At 47.4% G+C, this 25,194-nt stretch overlaps 1 protein-coding gene across 1 annotated transcript in view; it reads right to left on the bottom strand.

Annotated features, from left to right (window-relative positions):
• The window catches only part of LOC122383923 (ocellar opsin-like), a 31,720-nt gene extending 7,242 nt beyond the window's left edge, over positions 1-24,478 (bottom strand). The window contains exons 1-5 of the mRNA XM_043370806.1: positions 24,295-24,478; positions 21,645-21,796; positions 16,603-16,793; positions 16,173-16,269; positions 1,270-1,393 (exon numbers count right to left, since the gene is read on the bottom strand). Of these exons, the coding sequence (XP_043226741.1) occupies positions 1,270-1,393; positions 16,173-16,269; positions 16,603-16,793; positions 21,645-21,796; positions 24,295-24,347 (617 nt within the window). The 5' untranslated portion in view covers positions 24,348-24,478. The remainder of the gene's footprint in view (positions 1-1,269; positions 1,394-16,172; positions 16,270-16,602; positions 16,794-21,644; positions 21,797-24,294) is intronic.
• Between the last annotated feature and the right edge of the window lie 716 nt (positions 24,479-25,194).

Raw genomic sequence — 25,194 nt, 5'->3', positions numbered from 1 at the left:
TGAATCAAAGGTCAGCTATGTAAAGTTTCAGCTCTCTATCGCCAGCGTGTTCGGAGCTATCGCGAAAAAAACCCTAGGGGTTGCGGCACCCGCAACCCCCCTCGGCCGGCGAGGGTTAGCCTAAAAATACTTGACTTACCTTTGCCTGTAATCTCTCCTAAGGCATTGCCTTCGGCACTGCACTGCTTCGCCACGAGCAATTTGATGTTTATTTCCACATGGTATTGGTGTTTTTAAACTTGCTTGTGCCATTAATAATTATTAGTTATGAAATCAGGAGGTCAAAGGATACCTATCATGTGATTTGCTTTTTAGTTGGGGATTGCACCAAAAGTAAATTGGTGATCGGTCCTAAGTAAATAAACACCACCTAACCTAGGTTTGCAGATTGACATTTCGGCAAAGTTATATTTCAACTAATTGACACTTCGGCAAACTGCCAATTCGGCAGATTGACATTTCGGCAAATTTACATTTCGGCAAATTGACATTTCGGCAAATTGACATTTCGGCAAATTGACATTTCGGCAAATTGACATTTCGGCAAATTGACGTTTCGGCAAATTGACATTTCGGCAAATTTACATTTCGACTAATCGACATTTCGGCAAATCGCATTTCGGCAAAGTTACATTTCGACTAATAAGCATTTCGGCAAATTGGCATTTCGGCAAAAAGGCATGTCGGCAAATGGCATTTCGACTTTTAGCATTTCGACTTTTTGACACGTCGGCAAAAAGCACATCGGCAAAATGACATTCGGCGAAATGCATTCGGCAAAATGACATTCGGTAAATCGCCTTTCGGCAATTTGTCCGGACACCGTTGAGCTGATGTTACACTTACATGTGTGAGTTTGGGCTGACTATCTTGGATACTGCAGAGCCTGTGCTGATATTAAATATTTAGCCTTAACATTTAAGGGACAGAACAAAAATATCTATTGGGAACTCAAGCATTTATAAATAAATAGAAATTCATCACTTTCCATCTCATGCGACTTACCTACATACTATAGGGATATATTTTTTCATTAGAAACACAATTATCTAAAAATGTTGGGTGGCTAAAAGAAAGCGGAACGTCTAATACCCTGCTGTATTACGAGAGTGAGCGAGCCAGCTGAACCTAGACGGTTACTTTTAGCTGTGAAACGACCCCCGTGCCCTCACATTCCAGACTATCTCAGCCGCCTACTTCGACACAGATGCTGCAAAGTAGCACGTCTATCTATTTTCACGTCTATTTCCACACACATTGCTCACTTACCTGGTCATGAACCCCTCGGGGACGTATCGGCTGACTCCGACAAACGGCAGGCTCATCCACACCACCGAGAAGCCCCAGATGAAGGCGATGCGCGCCCAGGTGACAGCCAGGCCAAGGCTGCTGTCTGCCGGGACGCGCAGGTGACGGTGACGGCATAGAAACGAAGACGTGCGATAGCGTACCGAGTCGCAGAGACCGACAGCCCAACAGCAGGACGGCAGGGAAGTGGCGGCCCCAACAGGATGGCGATTGGCGACGGAGACACGGCTGTATTGCACGAGGGATGCCGAAACGGCGACAGCGTTCAATAGGGTAAGCCACCGATGCTGAGACAAGGACATCGGAAGAATTTCTCCTGGTTACTGCATGTATATTGTATATTGAGCGGGCGCGGCTCACTTGGACCTCATGCATCAACTTTGCGCTTAGCTGACGTGAGCTGTTTCCTGGGTACCTATTTGCATAAAGACTTCGGAATATGTTAATGGAACAGTGCCTAGAGATTGCTTAGGTAGGTACCTACCAAGAAAATTAGCTGAAGTCTGTAACTGCTGATGTAATTCTGTATTCAGATTTGTAAGACGCTGCATCACTTCTAGGAAAAGTTCGAGAAAGTTGGATTTAAATTGCTTCCTTAGTTTGCCAAGTGGAACTATTCTTGAAATAAAGAAGAGGGTTACATACCCGCCACGAGAGTTGACAGATGATGAAGATAACGTTAGTTTTCGTATGCAAATGTTTCACAATAATTACGTGCTTCTGATGAGTTAACAAAAACACTCCAAACGAGAGTGCTCATATATCCTTTCCATTTCTTTTCTGTGCTAGCATCACGTAACTGCACTCAAAATAGCTTTCCGAGTGCTGTCATACGTTAAAAATAAGCAACTCTGACGGAGCACACCGGCGACAGTCAGTGGCTGATGATACATATCTGTAGTATAAACCCTCGCCCTGGCAGGGCATTTTTCATAACACGGCCTGGCAGGGGGTCGATGCAACCCCCCTCGCGATTGGCTCCTATGGCACCTAGAAACACCAATTTGGTAGGTAGGTGGGCTCCTTGGAGTTCTCGCCCCTGTGTAAATTTGGTTGCTCTAGGTCAATATTTAGAGGGGGTTTGGGGGGTACAGTAGGTCTACTAAAAAAGTCCCCCGCTCCAGAGGCGGCCGGCCGGTCGAACCCCCGGATTCCAGCCCCGACTCTATTGCGCAGGCCGCGGCAGCGACACGGGTCAGGTCGCGGCGCCCGGCGAGTGGGTCAGTTGGCGGCGGCCGGCCGTGGAGTGAGGACGCCTTGTGTGGGGCGCGGAGATGCCGCAGTGCAGAACAGGGGAAGATAATGACTCTGCACGATGCTGGAAATGATGCCTTTGTGATCTAAATTAAACACCTGCAGTGCATATCTTCCCTTGCCCCATTCCTATTTTATCATAATCCTTCAATAATCCGTAATGGCCATTCAACGCAAGCAAGCAAACAGAGCAACCTGTTTAGCGGCGACATCATCTCGGATAAAAAGCGACAGTGATGATTAGAATAGACTTAACGCGAGGGGCAAATCGAGGGGTATAACTATATGTATCACATGCCGAGTATTTTATTCCCATCTAGCGAATTAAGATTGGGGATCTTGTCCAACAAGTCAGCGGCCGTTCTAGACACATATACCTAAATGCTTTGTTTTCGGTCGCATCATTATCTGCAATAATTCGAAGCGAGGTTTAACCCTCGCCGGCCGATAAGAAGGGGTCGATGCCGCCACCATGTATTTTTTGGGGTAGCTCAAAGCACACTGATGATAGAAGGCTGACATTTCACATGCCTTACATTTCATTCAAGCCGGATCACTTGACCTCAACCACGTTTTCAGGTCAGTTCACTTAACTATGACGTCTTAAGTAAACCTCTGCACGGTTGTCGGTTATAAAATGATGCAATCCGGAATGCACTTAGTGTCATATACGCATAATGGGGAATTCATGGAAACTGTTAATTTGGCGTCGGAAATGATCTGATACTATACCTCAAGCACATGAAATCGTGGCTTCATACATTCTTGGCAAGGTCTAATGCCTCACTTTTGCATTGTTAACCTTGCGTGACGTCATTTATGACGTCACTAGGGTCATAGGAGTGCTTCGTCAATAACTCCCGATCAAAATGAGCTAGCCAGTCGAGACAGCCATCAATGGACTTTGCAAGACTTGCCGAATCAAATGTTATGCAACATGTCCTCCTTTCAACAGCTTCGTGACCTGCGTTGCCCTAACATGACATTGACCTGAGGTAAACATCCTAAATTGCTTCACCTAAACAAAAAAGCATATAAATCGACGCGTCTGAGAACAGAAAACACGATTGTATCGAAATGACGATAATGCGTTTAGTTATTTACCAAAAACCGATTAAATGCCTCGGGGCCCTTGACCTGCCCTAAGAGGTCACTGATATTTTAAAATGGGGTACCAGTCGCTGCGTCACGTAACGACGCAAGCGCTCGTTTTCCGCGAGGCTCTAACAGCTAGCTCAATTATAGGAGCTAAACATGGGGTCGGGGAATTGCTCCCTTCTAACTCACTATTTTGCCGGGATAGTTTTTGCAATTATCGTTAAAAGCTAGCATTTTAATATTTCAAATGACCCATTTTTCCCGCCCAAGTCTTTCAATTCAAGGTCGTAACAACAGGTCACGTCAAGTGACCTTACCTGAAGGAAAGTTCCTGTGCTCATCATATCTAAATACACCGACTAACGATCGCTTCAGAACTTTCAGCGATTTTAATGGGCAACAGTATATGTATTTGAAACGTTTACTTTGCAAGTTTGACATTGTTGACAGAAAGGCCGGGTCAATTTTGAGATCGCTCAAGTCAATGGGAGAAAATCGAACTGCGCTTTTTTGGACGGAACGCATAATAAACACTCTGAGAACATGTGGTGCTTGATGAGATACAATACTGAATGAGAAAATTGTTTGTTTTGTTGGGGGCCATCTTTTTCTGTCTGAAAAGGCCCTTGCAGAGCTATGACATAGCTATGCTCTGGTGTAGTAATTGGGTTGTGCGAGCCAGCGTCAGTGATCTGCGGAAGCGAGACTGTTCCCGTGGAACGATTGCCCTGTCGGGACGGTCCAGCCGTCTCCCAAACGGTCACCCGAAGAGGATTATGTGTCCTGGAATGGATCTGACATCAACTACAGGTTGGCTGGTGGGGTGACCTCCAGTCCAGAGAGGGAAGCATGAAGACTAGGGGCGATGCGGATTGGTTTTTCCTGAGGCTAGCGAGGACGGAAGGAATCTAGCACCCTTGAACCTTCCTCATACTGAATGTATCTCAGGCTGTTAACCCGCGAGTTGCTGGGGGGGGGGGGGGCGGCGTTAAACGCCCCCACTTTTTTCGCCGCGCTATAGCATAAAAACGGCGCGCCGCAAGCGCGCCAAATTTTAAGTACCTGTAGGGAATTGATCGAAGTTTATTGTGGCAAAGTTAAAAAAATCGGTCGGAAAATTTTTGAGCTATCGAGGTTTTAGTGACGTCATGATTTCTGAGTTTTCGACCAAAAACGGCATATGTTCAAAAAACCATATAAATCACAAAATAGACATACAGACATGCCGTAAACGTCATTAGACTGCCAATACCATGAACAATCCAATGGCTATCTTTGATTTTTGATTATCGTTCCACACTTTCCACAATCTTGAACTGAATCTTGGCAATTTTTCGTGACTACTTCACCACCATGATACATGCATTTCTTAAATTGAACTTTTTGAACCAAACACGTGCACATATGATACAATGAATGCCACCATCGTGTTCTACGCCCAAAATTAGGGGAGAGTGGGGAAAGATGCCCAGGGTTTTACTTTGTCATATATTATTCGAAAATGACGATCGGAAGGCAAAAACTTGGAGTTTCAACAGAAGCCGACATCATTTTTCTCCAAAAATATCACAATTTCGTGCCTGAACTATGATAACTTTTTTTGCCATTAAGCATTTTCCTGAAGAAGTGAAAGGGGGCATCTTACCCCACAGGGTGGGAAAGACGCCCCCTGGCGTTGGGTAAGATGCCCCCTGCACTATAAGTGACATAAATGGGCACGTGAATCGCCTGAACGAATCAGTAGTCCCTTCGAGCCTGCAGTAGACACCAAACGTCATCGTAAGGGCCCTCAAAAGTAGTCGTAAGGGGCTTCAGAGGTCATCGTTAGGGCCAGCTTAGTTCAGCGCGGCCAAACAAGCCTCCGTGGTGGCGTTCGGAGACCGCTGTGGGGCCCTTAGGTATAGGTCTTCATGATGCTTGAGGGCCCTCGAGCCCATCGTGGGGACCTCAGATGCCAGCGCGGCCCGTGGAGCCAACGTGGGAGCCCTCAAAGGATGTCGTGAGGGGCCTTGGAGCCAATAATGGGGCCCACAGAGGCCGTCGTGAGGGCTCTCAGAGTCAGATGCCGCCCAAAAAGTCGCTGTGTGGGCCGAGAGACTGGCATGGGGAGCACCCGACCGTACTGGACTCCCAATAGTCCCAGATCGGCTTTTGTCTCTCATCACAAGTATGTAATAAATGATTTGACGGGCTGCTTGAAGGAAAGCCTACGGATTTAGGGGGGGGGCGTCTTTCCCCATCAGGACAGGGGGCATCTTACCCCAAGGTACCGAAGTAACATTAAATCAGTACAATTTGTCAGCCATAAAACTACACCCTGAAACAAACTGTTTGGGACACAGTACAAGCATGTTAATGCATCACGACTATAGCAAGGGACGCAAAATTATCTACCTTCTTTGATATTTACAATGTTTTGACACCAAACTATTTTTTGAAAGCAGCAAATAAAAAACATGCAATCACCAGCCAGCCGTTGCCCAACTGAGCTTCGCAAATTTTTGTGCAGTTAACAAGGCAGGCTTCCGCTTTACGCTAAGAACATTAATTTCCAGGTTCGATTCTTTGTTTCGCCGCTAGAGGGGGTGGGGCGTCTTTCCCACCCTGGGCATCTTACCCCACTCTCCCCTACCCATAAAACATGTGTCATAGACAGCGAATACCAGTTTTGCTATTTGGGGATATGTGCTTACCTGATTGACCTGACCTTGACCCTGACCTATGTTTGACTGACCCCTACATGTATCTGACACTCTTGTAGGCCTTATATGAAGGATTGTGCACTGTTTTGACAGAGTTTATGACGAGAGGCGCCCATTACGAGGTTCTGAAGTCCATCCTGCTGAAAGCCCGATTTCAGGTGTTTGACCTGACCTTGACCCGACCTGTGACCTCAAAATTCAACTTAAAGTACTCATCTGAAGCGTCTCGTCGCGTTTTTTCGTTTGCCGCCTAGTGCGTTTCGCTGCGCCCATTGGTTGTCGAGTTATTGGCTGGGGGCGTTTAACGCCCCCCCCTCCAGCAAACGGCGGGTGGCGAAATACCCCAGCAACTGCAGGGTTAAATCTCCTAAGCGTTTTTTTTCTCGACATCTTCAATGTGTCATTAACAAAAATATGAAATCCAGGAGGATAAATTAAATATAGAAATTGTGGCCAACCAACAGAACATTATCAGTTGCGTTCAACATATTCTTAAGCATGTTCACACACCCAGCTTACATATGAGCCATGTAATAATTATTTTTGATAGACATGCTCAAGTTATGAAATCATCTAAAGTATTTGTAAAGTTCCATGATACGGATCTAATATCCTGCTATGCATCATGACCATTTCTGGTCAGGTCATGTCTTTGAACATAGGCCAAATTTTTCAAATGACCTTCAAGATCAACTTTTGATTCATTCGAAGCGTTTTGATAAGAGGAACACGAGACTGGTAAAATTAATTTCATGCAACTAAGCTAAAAACATTTAAGCTAAAAACTTTTAAGTGTTTGTGGAAAAAGCAATTGGTTTTCTCTTAATACCGATGGTGGCAGTTGTTGTTATTTACATGCTAAGCCGTTGACCTTAATTAAATCTGACAATATTATTCAGACATAGCGGTAAAAGAGCTGATTGTTGTGTTAGGTTAGGCTCTTTCGGTCGATTTCAGAGTGGGAAGGATGATAGGAATTAGGGGGAAACAGGGGGCCTGGGCGGGAGTCCTGGACCTCATGCTCCGCTGGGGCCGAGCCCATCACGTGGTTTGGATTGCCCTGACACATGGATAGCCCTGGGCGGTGTTTCACGGCCCCGCGTGCGCTGCGCTGCTGCATTGTTGCGGCGGCGGTTGATATGAATACGGCTCCACGCTAGCGTTGCGAGCTTCCGAGTCAGTGGCGTAGACAGGGGGGGGGGGGGCCATGGGGGCCATGGCCCCCCCCTTTCCGCCCAGCCGCCCAGATGGCGCCCCAATTAGCGCCGACTAGGCTGATGCCGTTTTACAGAGGGAACATGAATTAAAAAGTGATGTGCAGGCAGGGATCGAACTCAATATCTCTTTGGGGGTGCCTGGACACCACAATGTTCTCCAGGGCACCCCCAAATAGGACCTGAGCCCCCCAATGTTTAAGGGCGCCCCTCCGGAAACCAGAATGTTCCGAACCCCCAGGGTCGATGACGCCCCTGAAAGCCGCTGGCACCCACCTGAACGGAACAGTCGCCCCATTAAAGGTTAATTGCGCCCCTCTGAAAGTTCACAGCTGCCCCATTCGGCCCCATCCAAGATCGATGGCGCCCCCTGAAACCACTGGCGCCCCTCTAAAGCACCCGCATTCTTCTCAAGATCACAATCGCCCTATCCGAGATCAATACCGCCCTCAAGAGAGCCACTAGCGCCCCCCTTGAGACTGAAGTCGTCTCGCTTGAGACTAAAGCCGTCCCATTCAAGCCCAATGACGTCCCTCCAGAGCGTCCGGTGCGCTTCTGAAGATCACAGTCGTCCTCACCCGAGGTCGCTGGCGCCCCTCAAAAGTCACTGGCGCCCACCTAAACGGAGATCACAGCTGCCCCATCTTAAGATCGATGGCAACCCTCTGAAACCAATGGCGCCCTTCTAACTAGAGTACCCGGCGCCCCTCTGAAAATCATATTCGCCCCATCCGAGACAACGCCCCTTGAGACTACAGTCCCCCATCCAAGCTCAAGGCGCCCCTCTAGAGCGTCCGGCGTCCTGCTGAAGGCAACAGCGGCCCCATCCATGCCCAATGGCGCCCCTCAACACCCTTCTAAAGATCACAGTCGTCATCAATCCAAGGTCGCTGGCGCCCCTCAAGAGCCACTGGCGCCCACCTGAACCGGGACTTTAGTCTCCCCATCCTAAATCAATGGCGCCCCTCTGAAACCACTGGTGCCCCTATGAAAAAAAAACAGTCGAATCATCCGAGATCAATGGCGCTCCTTCAGAGCGTCCGACGCCCTACTGAAGGCAGCAGTGACCCCACCTATGTAAGCATTACACCCCTCTAGATCACCCGGTGCCCTTCTGAAGATCACATTCGCCCTATCCGAGTTCGTTGGCGCCCTCCAGTAGTCACTGACGCCCATCTGAATGGAGACTTCAGTCGCCCCGCCCCATTCAAGATCGATAGCGCCCCCCCCCCCCCCCGAAACCACTGACGCTAGGTAGGTAATTATTTGACAATGTCTCATCGACACCAAGGACCCTTTTCAAGATGCAGCAGCCAGGCGGCGCCGAGCTGGGCTAGGATGTGCCAAGCGTTTCTTATAAGGCAGCTTCGTTAGTGCCACCCCTCGTTGCGATACCGCCCCTCAATGCGACGCCGCCCCTTCACCGTACAATGCCACCCCTCAATGCAAGTGGTGCCCCCCAGCGCATTGCCGCCTATTATTGCGATGCCGCCCCCGCCTAGCAGTGCGGTGCCGCCCCAGCGTACATACGCTACACCGACGGAACGATCACTTTTGAAACTTTCAGAGATTGATAAGACTAACAATATGTATAAAATGTTTATCTCGGCCTTTTGATATCCATGACCTAAGGTCAGGTCAATTTTGCGACTTCTATTGGAGAAAATTGAAATGCGCCTCTTTTGGACGAATGTGGTTCAAAACCCTCTCAAACATCAGTTCATAGGTAAACATAACACACTGAATCGACAAAATGCACCTGTGACCCTTCTGTGTGCCCCTGAGGTCATCTCAGGTCATGAACGGTCACCAGCATTTCTTTCGCTATACCTTTTGATAGAGACGTGCTAAAGCGGTGAAAACACGTCAGATGTGTTCAGCTCGACGGCACGGATCGAGTGATATGCAGCATGACCCTTTCCGTCAAGGTCATGACCTTGACCTGAGGTCAAATTTTCAAAATGACCTTTCAAGGTCAACATTCGACGCGTTTCGACGAGAGGAGCACGATGCTGGCAAAATAAATGTCGTCACTGTCTTGAGTCAAAAGTTATTGCAGAAAACGATTTTAATAAAAACTGCTATTTTTGGAGTTGTTGCCCTCTGGAGGCTAGTGGCAGTCAGTCACTGGAGGCAGTCATGCATGTCCACAAGTAGGGGCTGCACGCACTAGACATCGAATTGTAAAGGTGCTGTGTGGAGAAAAAATCCCGAACGTATGTCAGTGTTCGGTCGCCTCTGACTGCAGTCGCTGCTGGTATGACAATGAGTTGAGATCTCATGGTGGATCTCATGGTCTTAAATGTTCAAGTCTTTCCTTGATTCCAATTTAGGCAATAAGTCGCAGCGTGAATCCTACATACGTGCGCTCTGAGATTCTAAACACGGCAACCCCGGTCGACCACAGGCTGTAGCCCACAGGTCACTTCGGATCAGTGAGTGAGCCCGTATATTTTTCTTTTTTTGCAAAGAATAAAGATTGTGCCTATCGATCAACGTATAGTTATTTTATCGTTTCGAATTCGCATGGATGCGTTTGAGAATAAAATGTCCGTAGCCTGAGCTCGTTTCCTATATCATGCTAAAAATTCATCTAGATCAAGGTTTTTTTTTATAAAAAAAAACACCAGGCTGCAAATTGCATTAATTGGATTTTATGAAAATCAGCGAAAGCTGGTTCTTATGTACGAGCATTTTGCAACACCTAGTAAATCATGCATGAACATGACGTTACATTTTAGACTGACGCCCCTGTCACTAGCTGACAATGGCGCCCCTCTTAAGGGAAAAAGTCGCCCCCTCGAGCACCATGGCCCCCCCCCCCCTTTCGCTAATCTCTGGCTACGCCACTGTTCCGAGTCTGTTGATGTTTCCATGCAAATTGGAAACCCAATGCACCGGTGCGCGCAACGCACCCTGTCTAAGCAAAATTTTACCATCGATGACCTTTAGTGACATGACCTCTGGCTATGACCCGATCCAAAATTGGCTGAAGTATTTTTTTCTTCTTTTTGCTACTTTTGACGCTACTTCGAATACCACATAAATGCCCAAAGCTGAGTTATAAGAATGATGCTCAATCCCCACTTCCCCTCCAACAGGGCGTGAGAGTCTAGGCATTCCTGTGGGGCACGGGCTAATAATGACTATCTCATAATCATTGTGGCCATGAACATCTACTGCCATTCTTTAACACCGGTTTCGCTGCGCTGAGCGGTGGCCGTCCCGTTTGTTGGATTCTACAGCTGGCTGGCGGAAAGCGTTACCGGCCGCCCGTCCACCGCCCGCGGGCCGGACCGAGCGGTCCCGCTGACCCTACCTGACCTGAGCCCGGCGCGATATGGGACAGGCAGACGGGGGTTCGGCTCAGCGAAGGCAGCGCCCACTGGTGCTGGGGACTTTTTTAATAGACCTACTGTACAAATGTAAAAATCTCGCTAAAACAGGTCAAAAGTTTATCGCTTATAACTTTTGATCTAATTAAGCTAGAGCAAAAAGAAAATCACCAGTGAACTCAGCACGTCAAGGCGCGTCGAATGATATAATTTTTAGCTTGCTTAAGTGTACTTAAAGTTTTTCTTAATTATTAAGTAAACTTTAATTAACTAATCAAGTTCAAGTCAACCAAATTGCATAATATTGCATATCATTCGATTCGGCTGATCACACGGAACACAATGACACCATTTTTTTTTTAGCTCTAGCGTCATTAGGGGAGAGCGGGGCCAGTTGAACCACTTTTTATATATTGACATGCACAGCGAGATCTAGTTGTCATATCGAAAAATGCACAATGCCATGAAAAAATATGCTCTTTTGGCTTTATTTTAAGATATGTAAAATTATGTTTCAAACATATTTTGCTGCCAAACGCATTCTTATAAAACAGCTCTACGCCCGTTTCAAATGACCCCGATGCGAGAGTCAATTGAACCAGCCCATGGGGTCAATTGCACCTATCCTTAACAATGGGATGTTTTCCTCTTTAAGGCCACTTTCTTAAGGAGATATTTTGTCCGGTTTACTTTTCCAAATGTTACATTCAATAGATCGTTGGAAAGCTTAAAGTGCAAAGTTCCTCATAATAGGTGGCATGAAGTACATAGACTATGGTAAAATGGGCGAACGAGAAAAATGAGAAATATCTCAGGCTATAGTGTGCTTTCAAGCAAAAGGCTGGAGAAAAAGGGGTCAAAAATTGAGCTCTATTAAACTTCTATTTCAGTTTAAAACCTCATTTCAAAGGTGGACTGTTTCCTTCAATGTTAACAGCCCCTGAACAATAACCATTGCAAAGGTCACCGGAGTCCATTGAAACGGCCTGTGGCCCTGTTTCAACTGACCCTCAGAGAAGCGTTTCAATTGACCCCATCCGCTCCCACCATCTTGCACGCGCCGTAAAGCACATGTCAAACGAGCTGGAGGGACGGCATCATGCTGAATGAACTATGAAGGGCCAAATAAGGTGTTATTCCGGAGCCAGGAGTTCTTCTTTCAGCAAACAAAGGTATATGAGATATCACAAAATATTCACAAAAACGATTTCTCCCAAACGCCCCTCAAAAACACAAAAAAAAGTGTCAAATCAAAATTACCGCCCGTTTGCCGCCCAAACGCCGTTGACAAAGGAAGTGGTCGAGCGCGGATGCGCAGTGGTGTCGGCAACGCCGTCGCCATATGTTGCATATTGTTGAAAATAAAGCCATGTTTCATCTGACCCCGTGTTTCAACTGGCCCCGCTCTCCCCTATGTCCCAAGTTATTGGCAAAAACGTCATTTGACCTCAGTTGACCTCATTTGACCTGACCCATGGATAAGTACACCAAACAAAGAAGCACCAAGTGACCTGCTGTTACGTACTGTGGTTTCAAAGCACAAAAGTGATGGAACAAAGCGGATGTCTCCAGTATTTTCCGAATTTAGTATTTTCCCATAGGCTTAACATTACGACGTAATGACCTCATTAAACTCCTATTTCAGTTTAAAACCTCATTTCAAAGGTGGACTGTTTCCTTCAATGTTAACAGCCCCTGAACAATAACCATTGCAAAGGTCACTAACTGACCAAACAAAGGTCACTAATGACTAACTGACCTCAGGTCAATGACCTCAAAAACCGAACTATATGTTATACAACTCGGTGAACTTAGCACATCCTGAGAGTTTGAAGGAAATCAGTCCAAAACTGTGAGTTGGACAGGTGTAAAAAGAAAATTGAAATTTGACCATGACCTTGTACCGTTTTTTCTGACCTGGTGACCTGACCCAAGGTCACCCGGACCTGAAATTTTCAGGTCATATTTAAAAACGTTGCCCCATAAGCTGTGCCAAATTTGGCGACGCTGCGCGCCGCCGTTTTTACGCTATCTTCGAAAAACCTTAGGGGGTGGGGTCGCATCGACCGCCCCCTGCCAGGGCGAGGGTTAAGTTTTATTTTATTTTGGCTGTTTCCAATCAGCCGGACATTGGCAAATGCTTGGGCACATGAATAGAATGACGAGGAGTTTATAGGTATGATAGCTCCCTAATACACAAAGCCAAGAAATACAAAAACTTATTTTGTTTTTATGTTAACCCGCGCCCGGCTGGGGGTCCTGGATTTCCACGCCCTGCTGGGGGGGGGGGGTGTTTGAACACCCCCCCTTCTAACTCGGCTCCTGGGCCACGTAGCGATACGCGGAAGGCGGCGTTCGAAAGAGCGTCAAAAATAATGAGGAAATCACTTCGGTCAATTTTTTGGTCAGGTCAAAGGTCAGGTCACCAGAGGTCATTGAAGGCAAAATTTCGCCGATTTCCAGGTCGAATGTCGACAATTTCCAAGAAGCCAACGCATAACTCGGGAACCAATAGAGCTACAGCGCCGCGGAAAAGCGCATTCGATAGCCCTATTAACGCCCTTTCTGAGTAATTCTCTCAGATTTGACCTAACGTCAACGGTTTTGCCTGCAGGGGGCAAAAACTGCAAAAATAGCCGATTTTTTCGGAGACAGTTTTTCTGCAATAACTTTTGACCCAAGCCTTGTACGAGCTTACTTTTACCGGCATCGTGTTCCTCTCGTCAAGACGCATCGAATGAACTATAACTTGACCTTGAAAGGTCAACTTAAAAATTTGACCTCAGGTCAAGGTCATGACCTGACCGGAAAGGGTCATGTTGCATATCAGTCGATCCGTATCATCGAGCTGAACACATCTAAGGCGTTTTCATCGCTCTAGCATGCCTCTATCAAAAGTTATTTGCGAAAAACTGTTAGATACCATTCGTGACCTAAGATGACCTCAGGGCATAAACAGGGGTCACGGACACCATTTTCATGTTCAGTGTGTCTAAACCACTTGTAATTCAGTGTTTGGGAGTGTTTATAATGTCTTTCGACCAAAGGAGGCGCATTTCAATTTTCTCCCATTGACTTATAATGGGGAGGTCGCAAAATTGACCTGACCTTAGGTCATCGATATCAAAATTCTGAGATATACATTTTGTACATGCTATTGCTCTTAGCAATCGCTGAAAGTTTCAAAGCGATCGGTCACTCGGTGTAGCTATGACAGACATTGAAACTTTTTATGAAGTGAGGTAACTTCAAGTGACCTGGTGACCTGACCTTGAATGACCTTGGTCTGAAATTTTCACAACATGTGTAGAATTGATGTATGATAAGGTGTACCAAAAACGGCGGCGCTCCGCGCCGCCGTTTTTGAGATATTCGCGAAAAACCACAAGGGGGGGTGTTCAAACACCCCCCCCCCCAGCAGGGCGCGGGTTAATATCAGGCATAACAATTCAGAAAACTATCGGTCGATTGTTTTTTCTTGTCTATCAATCGCCAAGGATAACAAAGGTGTGTACCTACTAAAGGTAAACAATCTTCGGACGAGTTATTAAACTCTAATAAATATAATTCAATTACTCTTATTGTGTAGGAATAAATACACAGTTTCTTAAAGAATTTGGACTTTATATCGGTTTCGCCAACAATTGTAGTGATGCGCCACTCGAGAAGCTAATCGAAGTTGGGCAAACGTCTCCCACCTCCAGCGGCTACTCCTTACCACCGTCCGGGCGATGCTCGAAAGGGATGACTTCCGAATTACTTCTGCCCGGACGCTAAGCTCGAAATTAGCTCGTTTCGTCCCGGAGAAATGTCGGAGGGTGCCGTCTCCTAACGAGACAAACAGGGGCACCACCCGACCAGCACATTGAGGACGGAAAAGATTAAACGAGACGCGTTTCTTCGCCATCTTATCTCACGGTGAGTGGTTTCTAGTTAAAACGACGAGCTTGACTGTGTTCTTAAGAAAGGCTTTGATAATATGACATTCCAAGCATGATAGCATGGAGGTCGTAGTTGTAAATAAAGACTACGATGCCTCATTAGTAGCATACATATTAGGGGAGAGAGGTCATATTGCGCCACCTTAAGGATATCGGCCTATTGCGGCTAAAGTTGACCAGCTGTCATGCTTGATGATATCTCAAATTCTACCTCAGTTATTTTGGCATCAAATTACAACTCCTAATTTGTATCACACCCATAAAAACTAACAAGAGAAAAGTTTTCCGACACACCTGCAAAGGGCGCATTTACGGACTACCCCATCAAAAAGCGCCCATGCCTCTCATGTAAAAGCGCCCTATTAAAAACAACGGTTTGCCACCTAACTAAGTTGCCTATTTGAACGTGTCAGCCCATTAACCATTTATGCTGTGAAGGCTAAGGTAATGGTAAGGTGAGTGCTCTAATAATCAAAGTGTTCAATGAAATGTGTCCCAACCACCAGATACTGTTTCTCTGAGTTGAAGAATAGGGCGCAAATAGGGTGGGCGCAATTACGAATGGAACACATTTTTCATGAGCTTCAAATATGGCGAGGACAGCGAAGCCACGGTGGTGAGAAACTTTCAAAACTACCATAAAACGAGCAATTAACAATGATTATTAGTTGAATCACTATCTCTAAGATAAACCATGACACTAGCAAAGGTCGAAATAGACTGTTTCGCGTAAGAAAATAGAGGAAATCACAAAAAATGGTCTGCGAGAAAGCTGAGATACCTCACCTGCCCCCGTGGACCGGAATAAGAGCGAGTTATTGGTGGTGAAGTAAATGCACACATTCGAGCATTCATTCGAATCGAATTTTGGACAGGAGGAAGGTGTGGCGCATTTAAGAACATGGCGCAATATGACCTCTCTCCCCTACTCACTTATGCCGTAGCTCACTTAGCGACTACCTTTCTTTTATGGGTGAAATATGTTAGCTTTTACTAATGTCGATTACGGCTCAAATTATATGACTTCTTTTACGTACTCATTCTTGATTTTTTTTTTGCTTTACTTTCATCATCAATCATCACACATTTCAAAAAACGTTGGCTGGAATGACTATAATGCGTTCGATTTTGCAACATCCTAGTATACTAATATATAGACATGACTTTCATATATACACAAACTTTAACACTGACTACACAGTCTGTGTAGGAATTAATAAGTGAGTCATAGAATAACAAACAACTTTTTTATTGCAGCTTGATTGAGCAAAATCACGGCATGCCGCCTTCCACCTCTGACCATCAGACGCGGCTACTTACTGGGGGTACGGTAGAGGACAGCTCTTCTCTCTGCGGCAATCATGGCCAGACTCATGATGGAGGCCGTGCCGAACACCCCGCCGCAAAAGCCGTACACCTGCCGAACGGGATCCCCGTCATTTTTCCGCGCGGTAATGCACATGAGCCAAACAAACTTTGACAAGGTTTAATGGATTGGTTAACTAAAAATGGCGACGGTATCCCGACCCAGGTCGAAGTCAATAGCGGGGTCCCACACCATACAATATCTCCGTTACATTCAAGCCAGTCAGTAACACGGAGTAAAATACTATCGGTCAGCAGATGGAGTAGCAATAGAGCACAAATCTTAACACATCTGTACTTCGTACACCCCCGTGGGAAAATCTGGCCAACCACTCATGCCCTCCTGCCCCGCGAGAGTGCCCGGCGACGGCGCGCTCAACCCCACCTGACACATCCAGACGGGGGCCGCCCAGCGGCGGCTGAAGCTGTTCACCACCAGCAGCGGGATCTGCGTGGCCGCCATGCCCAGGTCGCTAACGGTCAGACTGGTGATGAGGTGGTTGGCGCGCGTGCGCAGCGAGGCCGTCGTGACGAACAGCACCAGCGAGCCGGCGTTGGCCAACGTAGCCAGCAGGCCTGGACGGCACACAAAAATCATCCTTGTAAAAACAAAATATTTGAAAATTTTACCTACTTTTACACGTACCAGTACTTTCCGGTACGGTTATTGATCGAGCTAATATCCTAGAGCGCCGTGAGCCGGACTGCCCAGTGCTGAGCTAAATTCAGCCCGCTCTTTCTTTCTCGCTCTCTCCCTCTTTCCTTCGCTCCCTTCATCTTTTTCTCGCATAGTGACATTTCCACCCACATAGTTGTTTTTATAGCCCCTATAACAGCATATAGACCAAGACACCGCACAGAATCACGTCTCAGCACTGCGTTACTGACCTTATCTTGCGAAGACAAAATGAGTTTTCCTCTCATTCACAGACTTCCTACTGATATCAAATATCAATTGATCACGTGGGCGTGTGGGCGGACGTAATTCGGCGTTTTCGCAGATAATTCTAATGCAGCTGACATTCCCCATTTGTAATATCCGACACTGGGAGACGACAAAAGGCAATTACACCGCGCCGCTGGCATCGAGGATAATCCCGGAAATGGGGGGGGGGGGGAGGGGCAGCGTGGCGCGTGCCCCGGCTGGGGCGTGCCGCGCCGCTAGCAAACCTTGGCCCGAGTGTCTCGCCATCCCCTCTTATTAGAGGGAGGGAGGTCTTTGATGTCTCAGACTGTAACTTGTCACATCACCTGTCACAAACGGGTCAAATGAGCTCAAATTTCAAAAGAGGTTTCCAGATTTAGTTATTGTGTAACTATACAAGTGACTCAGTTTTATGGCAAATTTGATTTTGTTTTCTTTTTAATGTGGTCTACAACTTAAAAATATAATTTTAGCATGTGTGATTTTGGCGGCTAATTTGACCGATTAGAAAAAGTATGCACAAAATTGACCTTTTCGTTACCTAGGGGCTAGGCATAACGAAAAAATGGGACCTGCAAGCAAAATTGGTCTACGAATCAATATGTACATCTATAAGCTTTTGGGACACCGACCGGTATCATGCCAGCATAACAGGAAACAAAACAATCGAATTATCTATACCAACCAGTAACCACATACCACGAATTACCGCTAGTGATTCAACAACCAATTGACAATAGTCGCCTGTAGTTGTATATCGGCCGTCCGCGCGGCGTTCCGACCACGTCAGCGACTGATCTGCACTCGTCCGAGAGGATGGCTCGGCAGCAGCGTGACATGCATGTCTCGAGTACTGGTCAGCGCCGCATCAGCACACCGCGCGGCCCCAGCCGCACGGACGCACCGCCGGACTGCGAGAGGTCGTCTCCGCACCGTCGGGCTGCGAGAGGCCGTCTCCGCACGGACGCTGCGCCGGACTACGAGAGGTCGTCTCCGCACGGCGCTCCGCCCGACTCCGGGCAGTTCACACGGTCAAGGACGCTCTGTCGGTCTCCAGGCAGCCGTCTCCACACTGCTGTCTTCTGGCCGCACAGCCGGCAGTCTGCACCTCGACGTAAAAGCGTGGATTCCACGGCACTGTTTTTATATAACAGAAACACAACAATTTTCAATCCCCCTTTTAAATTCAGGAACTTTCCGCGCAATAAAAATAACCATAGTGCCATCTTAAGTATTGAACTGCAGGATCATGCAATCTGCTATACACAAGGTGTACATACTTTCCGTTTCAGCGAAATGAATCCAAAATGCTTTGACTGGTACTCAAACCTACTGAACTGAATTCACGATGCAAAAATTATACTTTTACCGGGTGACCCATTAAAAACGTCCCGAACCTTCCAAGTCGTATCGTTTCTAAAATATTCATCAAAAATGCATAACATTTTGTGATACCGAAGTTTGACCTATAGGAAAAAAAAACTTTGAAATGGCCTCCTTACAATGAAATACCAAATGATGACATACCTCATGAAACAATTATTGATGGTAAAGTCTGTCTGGCTTATTTTGATAATAACCTGTGGTCGAGATCATCAATAATTATTTCATTATGTCATCATTTGGTATTTCATTCTAAGGAGGCCATTTAAAAGTGTTTTTTTTTTCATAGAACTTAACCTATGCCTTACATACAGCAAGTGCTACAACAAGGAAGTTTGACCTATATTGATTAATTATTGGTATATCTATCAATGGCCTATTGCTCAAGGATGACAAGGAAAATATTTTACATGCTTCATATTTGAATTGAGCACTACAGATATCACCATCGGGCCTTATACATCCTTATACATTGGGCCTTATGCATACATGTAGATGATCTGTGGCTTTTACCAAAGGACGCATTGAAAACCTTTCTTTTCGGCGAGCGAGATAGGGGAGACCCGGGAGGTATGGGCCCGCTGGAGATATGGGCCATCGCAGTTTTGAAGAAGTGTTGCGTATTTTTACACATTTGACGGCGTTAACTGGTAGCAGCCATTCCATTATACAACCTACGTTATTTTCAAAATCTTCCTCAGTCTTCTTTGGCAATGGGCGGTGATAAAGCGTTTTTGCCCTCTTCGAGCAAAATACGGTACATACAGAAAAGTCGTGATAAATTTGAACCAGGCTCGTTTTATGATGCCAGACCATTGCTTACATAAAGTTTAAAGCATGCCTGTTAAGACTGGATATACAATTTGAGGTTTTCTTGCAAGATTATGAGCTGAGATGCTACGCACATTCTGGCGTCCTAACCGGGAGGTTCGGGCCACCCACCCTGTTGATCCTAAATAAATTAAAAGATGCTTTCATTGAATGTCCCCGTCAATAAGTTTTATTTTTGTCGCGCATGTCGAAAATTTAACTTCAAATTTCATTCGAACAGAAAAATATTATTGATTTTATTTCATGGTGCATGATTGAGTTTACCAAAATACATATGGGCCCAAAAGACCTCCATGAAGTAAGCTGTTGGCCGCTTATGCGGTTCCTGGGCTCAAAGAGAGATCAAGGTAGAAACCAGCTTCGAGTATTGTTCTCAATGTCGAGAAAAGAATATGAAACATGGCACCGGCCCATACCTCCCGGGCCATGGCCCATACCTCCCGGTGTATTTTGATGGATCGAAAAAGCACATGATTTATTGAAAGTTATCTCGAGACAAAATAGTTGCTCCCAGATGCCTAATATCAGGCATAGGTTGCAGGCGAAAGTCAATTTCACGTACACAGAGTGAAAAACCGGGTCTAGCCACTGCCCACTGGAAGAAAATTGCTTTTTCACAAAACCGGCCCATACCTCCCGGGTCTCCCCTACATATATGGGCTCGGTCTGTGAGCTCTACTGCACGATCGCGAAATTCCGTGCTATTTCAGAAATTGAGTGAAAGGTTTAACGTTCGAACATTGCCAAAAACCGTCCATCCGACGCATCGAATCCATTCGGGTCGGAACGTGACCACTGGTATCGGCCGCACACTATTCCCATCAGCGGCGAACAGAGAGTTCCGAATCGATTCCAGTCCCGATCGGTCCGAGGATCCAACGCTCTCCAGGCTGAATGAGACGGACGAGCAAAAGTGTCCCTGGTGAAATACCTACATTGAAAATTTTGATCGAGAATTAACGGCTCAGCTTGGAGAATTTCAATTCAATTGGAGAAAGCTCATTTACCATCTTTGAACAGATCAATTTCATGAATATAGTTTTAGATAGTTCTGCCAAAGCAGCCCTAAAAAAAAAATAGGATTAAGACCAATCTTCTCGAAGCGTTTTTGAAGTTTTTCATTTTGCGGTAAACTGTGAGCGAAATTTTACCTCAAGTAACAAATTAGTTTCAGAGTGACAGACAATGTGGACAATAGTAATAAAACGTTGAACAATTTATCATCATACGAGTATGGAAAAACTGCGCGGAAGGTTTCACACATCAACACTGCCTGCAAAATGCGCAAGAGATTGCGTATTCTCGAAGTAAAGCTTCGTTATAGTGATAGAGAGTAAAAACGCAAATCTCGCCACGCCAGTTATTCAGCGACACTCGCTTCACCGCACCCAATCCAGCGACGACGGTGGGCATCACGATCATTTGTTTTTCGGAGCGCGAAAACCAATGCCGTCCATTATGCGCCGCATGTTTTCCCCATTTTCCGTCTGATCGGCGCCAAGCATCGTTCAGTCGCCCCTCGTGCCGCGTGCGCGCTGCGGCGGGGCCGACGCGCGACGATTAACGAGTCCGTCTCCAGCCAAGATCGTTACGGATTATCGCCCGGCTGGCACTCTGACCGTCAGCGTGGCGCTCCTGTCGACCGTAGCACGCCGCCGCGCCGACACGCCGACACGATGACGCGAAATTGGGCCGACAGACAAAATTCGGCCGTGCCCGATCAGCCAGCCAGCCGACGGAAACGAGCCCACTCTCCCCTCTCTGCCTCTCTCTTCGCATTCTGAGCTCTCGTTGATAATTATCCTCAATAGAAATCCATATCCGCTGCCAATAATGTAAGAGAATATAATAAGTGAGAATATAAAAACATAAGAATTAAGTGAATAAAACTTGAAAAGATGACTAATTGTTAGCCCTGTTTTGGGAGACACCATTAGAAAAGGTATAAGTTTGAAAAAAACTATGGTCTAATAATTGAATTAAAAGAATGCAAAATGTACGTGAAAGTATGCAGCTATCTTCTCAACATTTTGCATTTTGATTCTAACGTTTTTGATAGTACCTATACGGTTATTCTATTTCATTATAAAAAAAAACACTGAAAACGCCCTCCCCTCCCCTACACACAAACACCAACAAAACGATATACAAAAAAGAAAAGAAAAGCCTTTGGTTTGGAGCAGCAAGGTTTCACGACACGACATATGTAATGCAAAAAACGAAAGCATACATGGCGCCCACCTAACCCATAACAAAGCACGACACAAATAACAGCTCGTCCGACTCACCGATGACGAGGTAGACTGATCCAGTGACGGTGTGCCAGATGGGCAGCGGCGCTGGGAACTGGCGCCAGTGGTCGGGCACGATCTGCAGCAGCGGCTGCGGCACCGTCTCCAGCAGCGAAACGTCGCGCCGGTACAGCCAGCTGGGGAACTCACTGCAGCGACGGGGACGCGAACTCAGTGGCGGCGGGCACTCACTGGCGGGGAGCGGGAACTCGGTGACGGCGGGGCGGGGAACTCAGTGACGGCGGGCACTCACTGGCGGGGAGCGGGAACTCGGTGACGGCGGGGCGGGGAACTCAGTGGCGGCGGGCACTCACTGGCGGGGAGCGGGAACTCGGTGACGGCGGGGCGGGGAACTCAGTGACGGCGGGCACTCACTGGCGGGGAGCGGGAACTCGGTGACGGCGGGGCGGGGAACTCAGTGACGGCGGGCACTCACTGGCGGGGAGCGGGAACTCGGTGACGGCGGGGCGGGGAACTCAGTGACGGCGGGCACTCACTGGCGGGGAGCGGGAACTCGGTGACGGCGGGGCGGGGAACTCAGTGACGGCGGGCACTCACTGGCGGGGAGCGGGAACTCGGTGACGGCGGGGCGGGGAACTCAGTGACGGCGGGCACTCACTGGCGGGGAGCGGGAACTCGGTGACGGCGGGGCGGGGAACTCAGTGACGGCGGGCACTCACTGGCAGGGAGCGGGAACTCGGTGACGGCGGGGCGGGGAACTCAGTGACGGCGGGCTCGGAGCGGGAAACTCACTCACTGGCGTCTGACCCAGAGCAGGAAGATCAGTTGCGGGAGCTTGGAACTCAGCGCGGAAAATATCAAAATAATTACGCTTAAAGCACCGATCGGAGCACACAAATCAAGTGGGGAAACTGGACTCAGAGCAGTACCTAAAAATAAGCAGAATCCGACAGAACCTCATCGATCGGACCTAACCAGACCAAAAGAATAATAATGAAATAGAGCAACTAGGGCAATAAACTGAATCCGACAGGATGAAGTGGGTAGCAACCCTAACAGCCTAACTGGAGTGAGCGAGCCTAGCGTACCAAACGAATCCAACACAGGCTGACAAATGCCAGAGGCCGGACTGTCGGCCAGAGTCGGGCCGCGTCAGCCCATTGGCCGCAGTGACAACGAGGCCATGACGGTACCGGTGTCCGGCAGCGCTCCGCCCAGGTTCGATGTGATTATCGAACATGCTTAAACGAATTGGCCGACGAAAACTAAATAAATGTCACCGACTTAGCGACGCAGTCCGAACGGCGCGGCGCTCATGAAGCGGTCGGATGGTCTGCTCAGCTTCGGGAGGCGACATATGAAAGAAATGGCAATCGGCAACGATGATACTTGCAACTGTGTCTACGGCCGTTTACGCAAAGCGTTCCCACGATTTCTGTGATCACGTTGTTAAGCTCTAAAATAAACCATTGGGCAATCTTGCGAAGTTACGACAGAATGTAGACTTGACAATGCTCGAAATTCCATGACTTTTTTTAAACAAACTCAATCTTCTTTTCATGCGAAGAAAACGGCACCAGTAAACTGCAAAGTAAATCACGACATAATAATCATAGACGGGTTCTGTATATCAAGCGCTAGGAAGCATAGTACCAAGAGCTGGTGTGTTTGTTGACCAGCCATCGACAGCAAAGGTCTGTCGAAGGGAGGTGTGATGTAGCCTTGATCACTGATATCGTTATTGGAGGACGCGGGTACTAACTGTTTAGGCAGGTGGCTAGGTAGGCACCTGATGCTTCTCTGTCGTGTGTCAGTGGGCATGCAACTAGGTAATAGGTATAGAGGCAAGTGCAATGTGGCACGACTTCGATTCATACATTATACTGAACTGAACTGAATGGTACTGAATGGACAGTTTTCTGGTGAAACCTGCACGTATGCTATGATTAGCTTATGAAGAGTGGCCGCTGTATGAGCAAGCATATCAATATGAGCCAGATTCCGGCTCGGAGCGGAAACATTTTCATTATTTCCGAACACGGCGCCATGCGCACATACCTACAAATGGAATGTGAGGGTGTCCAAGCTTTACATATGCACCTATATCTTTTCGTTTTTTTATCAGATGCACCAAAAAAGTCAATATCCTGCTACATTAGGAACTGGAAATTGGTACAAAAGGCGGGGGGGGGGGGGGGGTCGTACAAACTTTCTTCGTGGAGGTACGCGTTATAAAAACAGGCCCTGGCCTGGCGAGGGTTGACCTGGTGACTTGACCTAGCCTTGGGGTCGAAAATTTTACATACGATGTTAAATTGATGCATGATAGACTATCACTAAGTTTCGCGGCGCTGCACGGCCCAAAAAAAGACAGAATCAGACCCCTCCGAAGAACAGAGAATAGGTAATTTTTCGCTTCGCACTTGCCAGAGCAAAAATTAATCTCTGCTGATTAGCAAAACTCCACATGATACCGCATTTCGGTTCACTCATGTCGACATGTGACAAATGGCATCGACGCTCCGCACTACTGCCGTCAATACATCTCAGCTCACTTTGTCAGCATTATCGGAGACGGCACGCCACCAACTGACAGCTCCGACTCGGTATTACCGCTGACAGCCACTGCGCTCGGTGCCGACACTCGGTGACACTGCCCGGACCGCGCTGCGGCGCTATAACCTACCTGGAGTTCCACAGCGGCGGCTCGGCGCCGGGAGCAGCCGTGTCGTTCTCCATGACCCCCCAGGCGGCGGTGTCAGTGTCAGCGGTGTCAGCGGTGTCAGCGGCAGAGGCGGAGACACCACGGAGCCGAGCACGGCCCGACAGTGGCGGCCGGCGCCGACCGACGCCGAATATATCGCCCGACTTCGACGCACCTTCAGCGCGAGACAGCGCAGGCCACCGACTGGGAGAGAACGAGGGAGGAGGAGGGCGAGAGAGGGGAGGAAAGGAAACCGCTTGGTTGTGACGTGCCCCGACTAAGTTCATGAGAAAATATGCACAAAAAAAAATTGTTTGTCCAATCGGTCACCCAGATATTAAAGGTGTCCCACTTCTCCCGCGTCCCAGTTATCCCCACTCTCCCCTACTGGGCTAATAAACTATACAATTTGTATCGATCCACAATGCACAATGGAAGGACATTTCAGGTTACAAGTCATATGTAGTATGTAACAACCCTCAGCAGACTGCGTGGTAGGTACCTATTACTTTTTTCGACAAAACCGATAATAGCTCAAAGGCTATGTTATCAGACGGTCGAAACTCACTGCAAATAGATGCGCCATGCTCCACTCCTTCGATTGGGTCTATCACTGAACAAAGTATATACTCCATGTGTGGCAAAAAAATGCAAAAGTTTGTTTGTGGGGCAAATATAAACTTTTGGGTTTATTTGCCAAACTGGATGGAAAATTGAACGATGAAAATGCCAATCTAAGGCGCGGAGTCTGGCGCGTCTTGCTGATCGATTTCTGAGAGACCGATAGCATAGTATTCGCGTTATTCTCGGTTTTGTCGAGAAAAGAATACCTACCACGCTGTAGGAGTTCCATACACTCGCGCACACCTGCTGCGCAGGTGT

This window comes from Amphibalanus amphitrite, unplaced genomic scaffold, assembly GCF_019059575.1.
Source record: "Amphibalanus amphitrite isolate SeventyFive unplaced genomic scaffold, NRLGWU_Aamphi_draft 000176F_arrow, whole genome shotgun sequence".
Lineage (NCBI taxonomy): Eukaryota > Metazoa > Arthropoda > Thecostraca > Balanomorpha > Balanidae > Amphibalanus > Amphibalanus amphitrite.
Note: the sequence above shows the minus strand (reverse complement) of the source record. Positions and strands in the feature narration are given on the sequence as shown.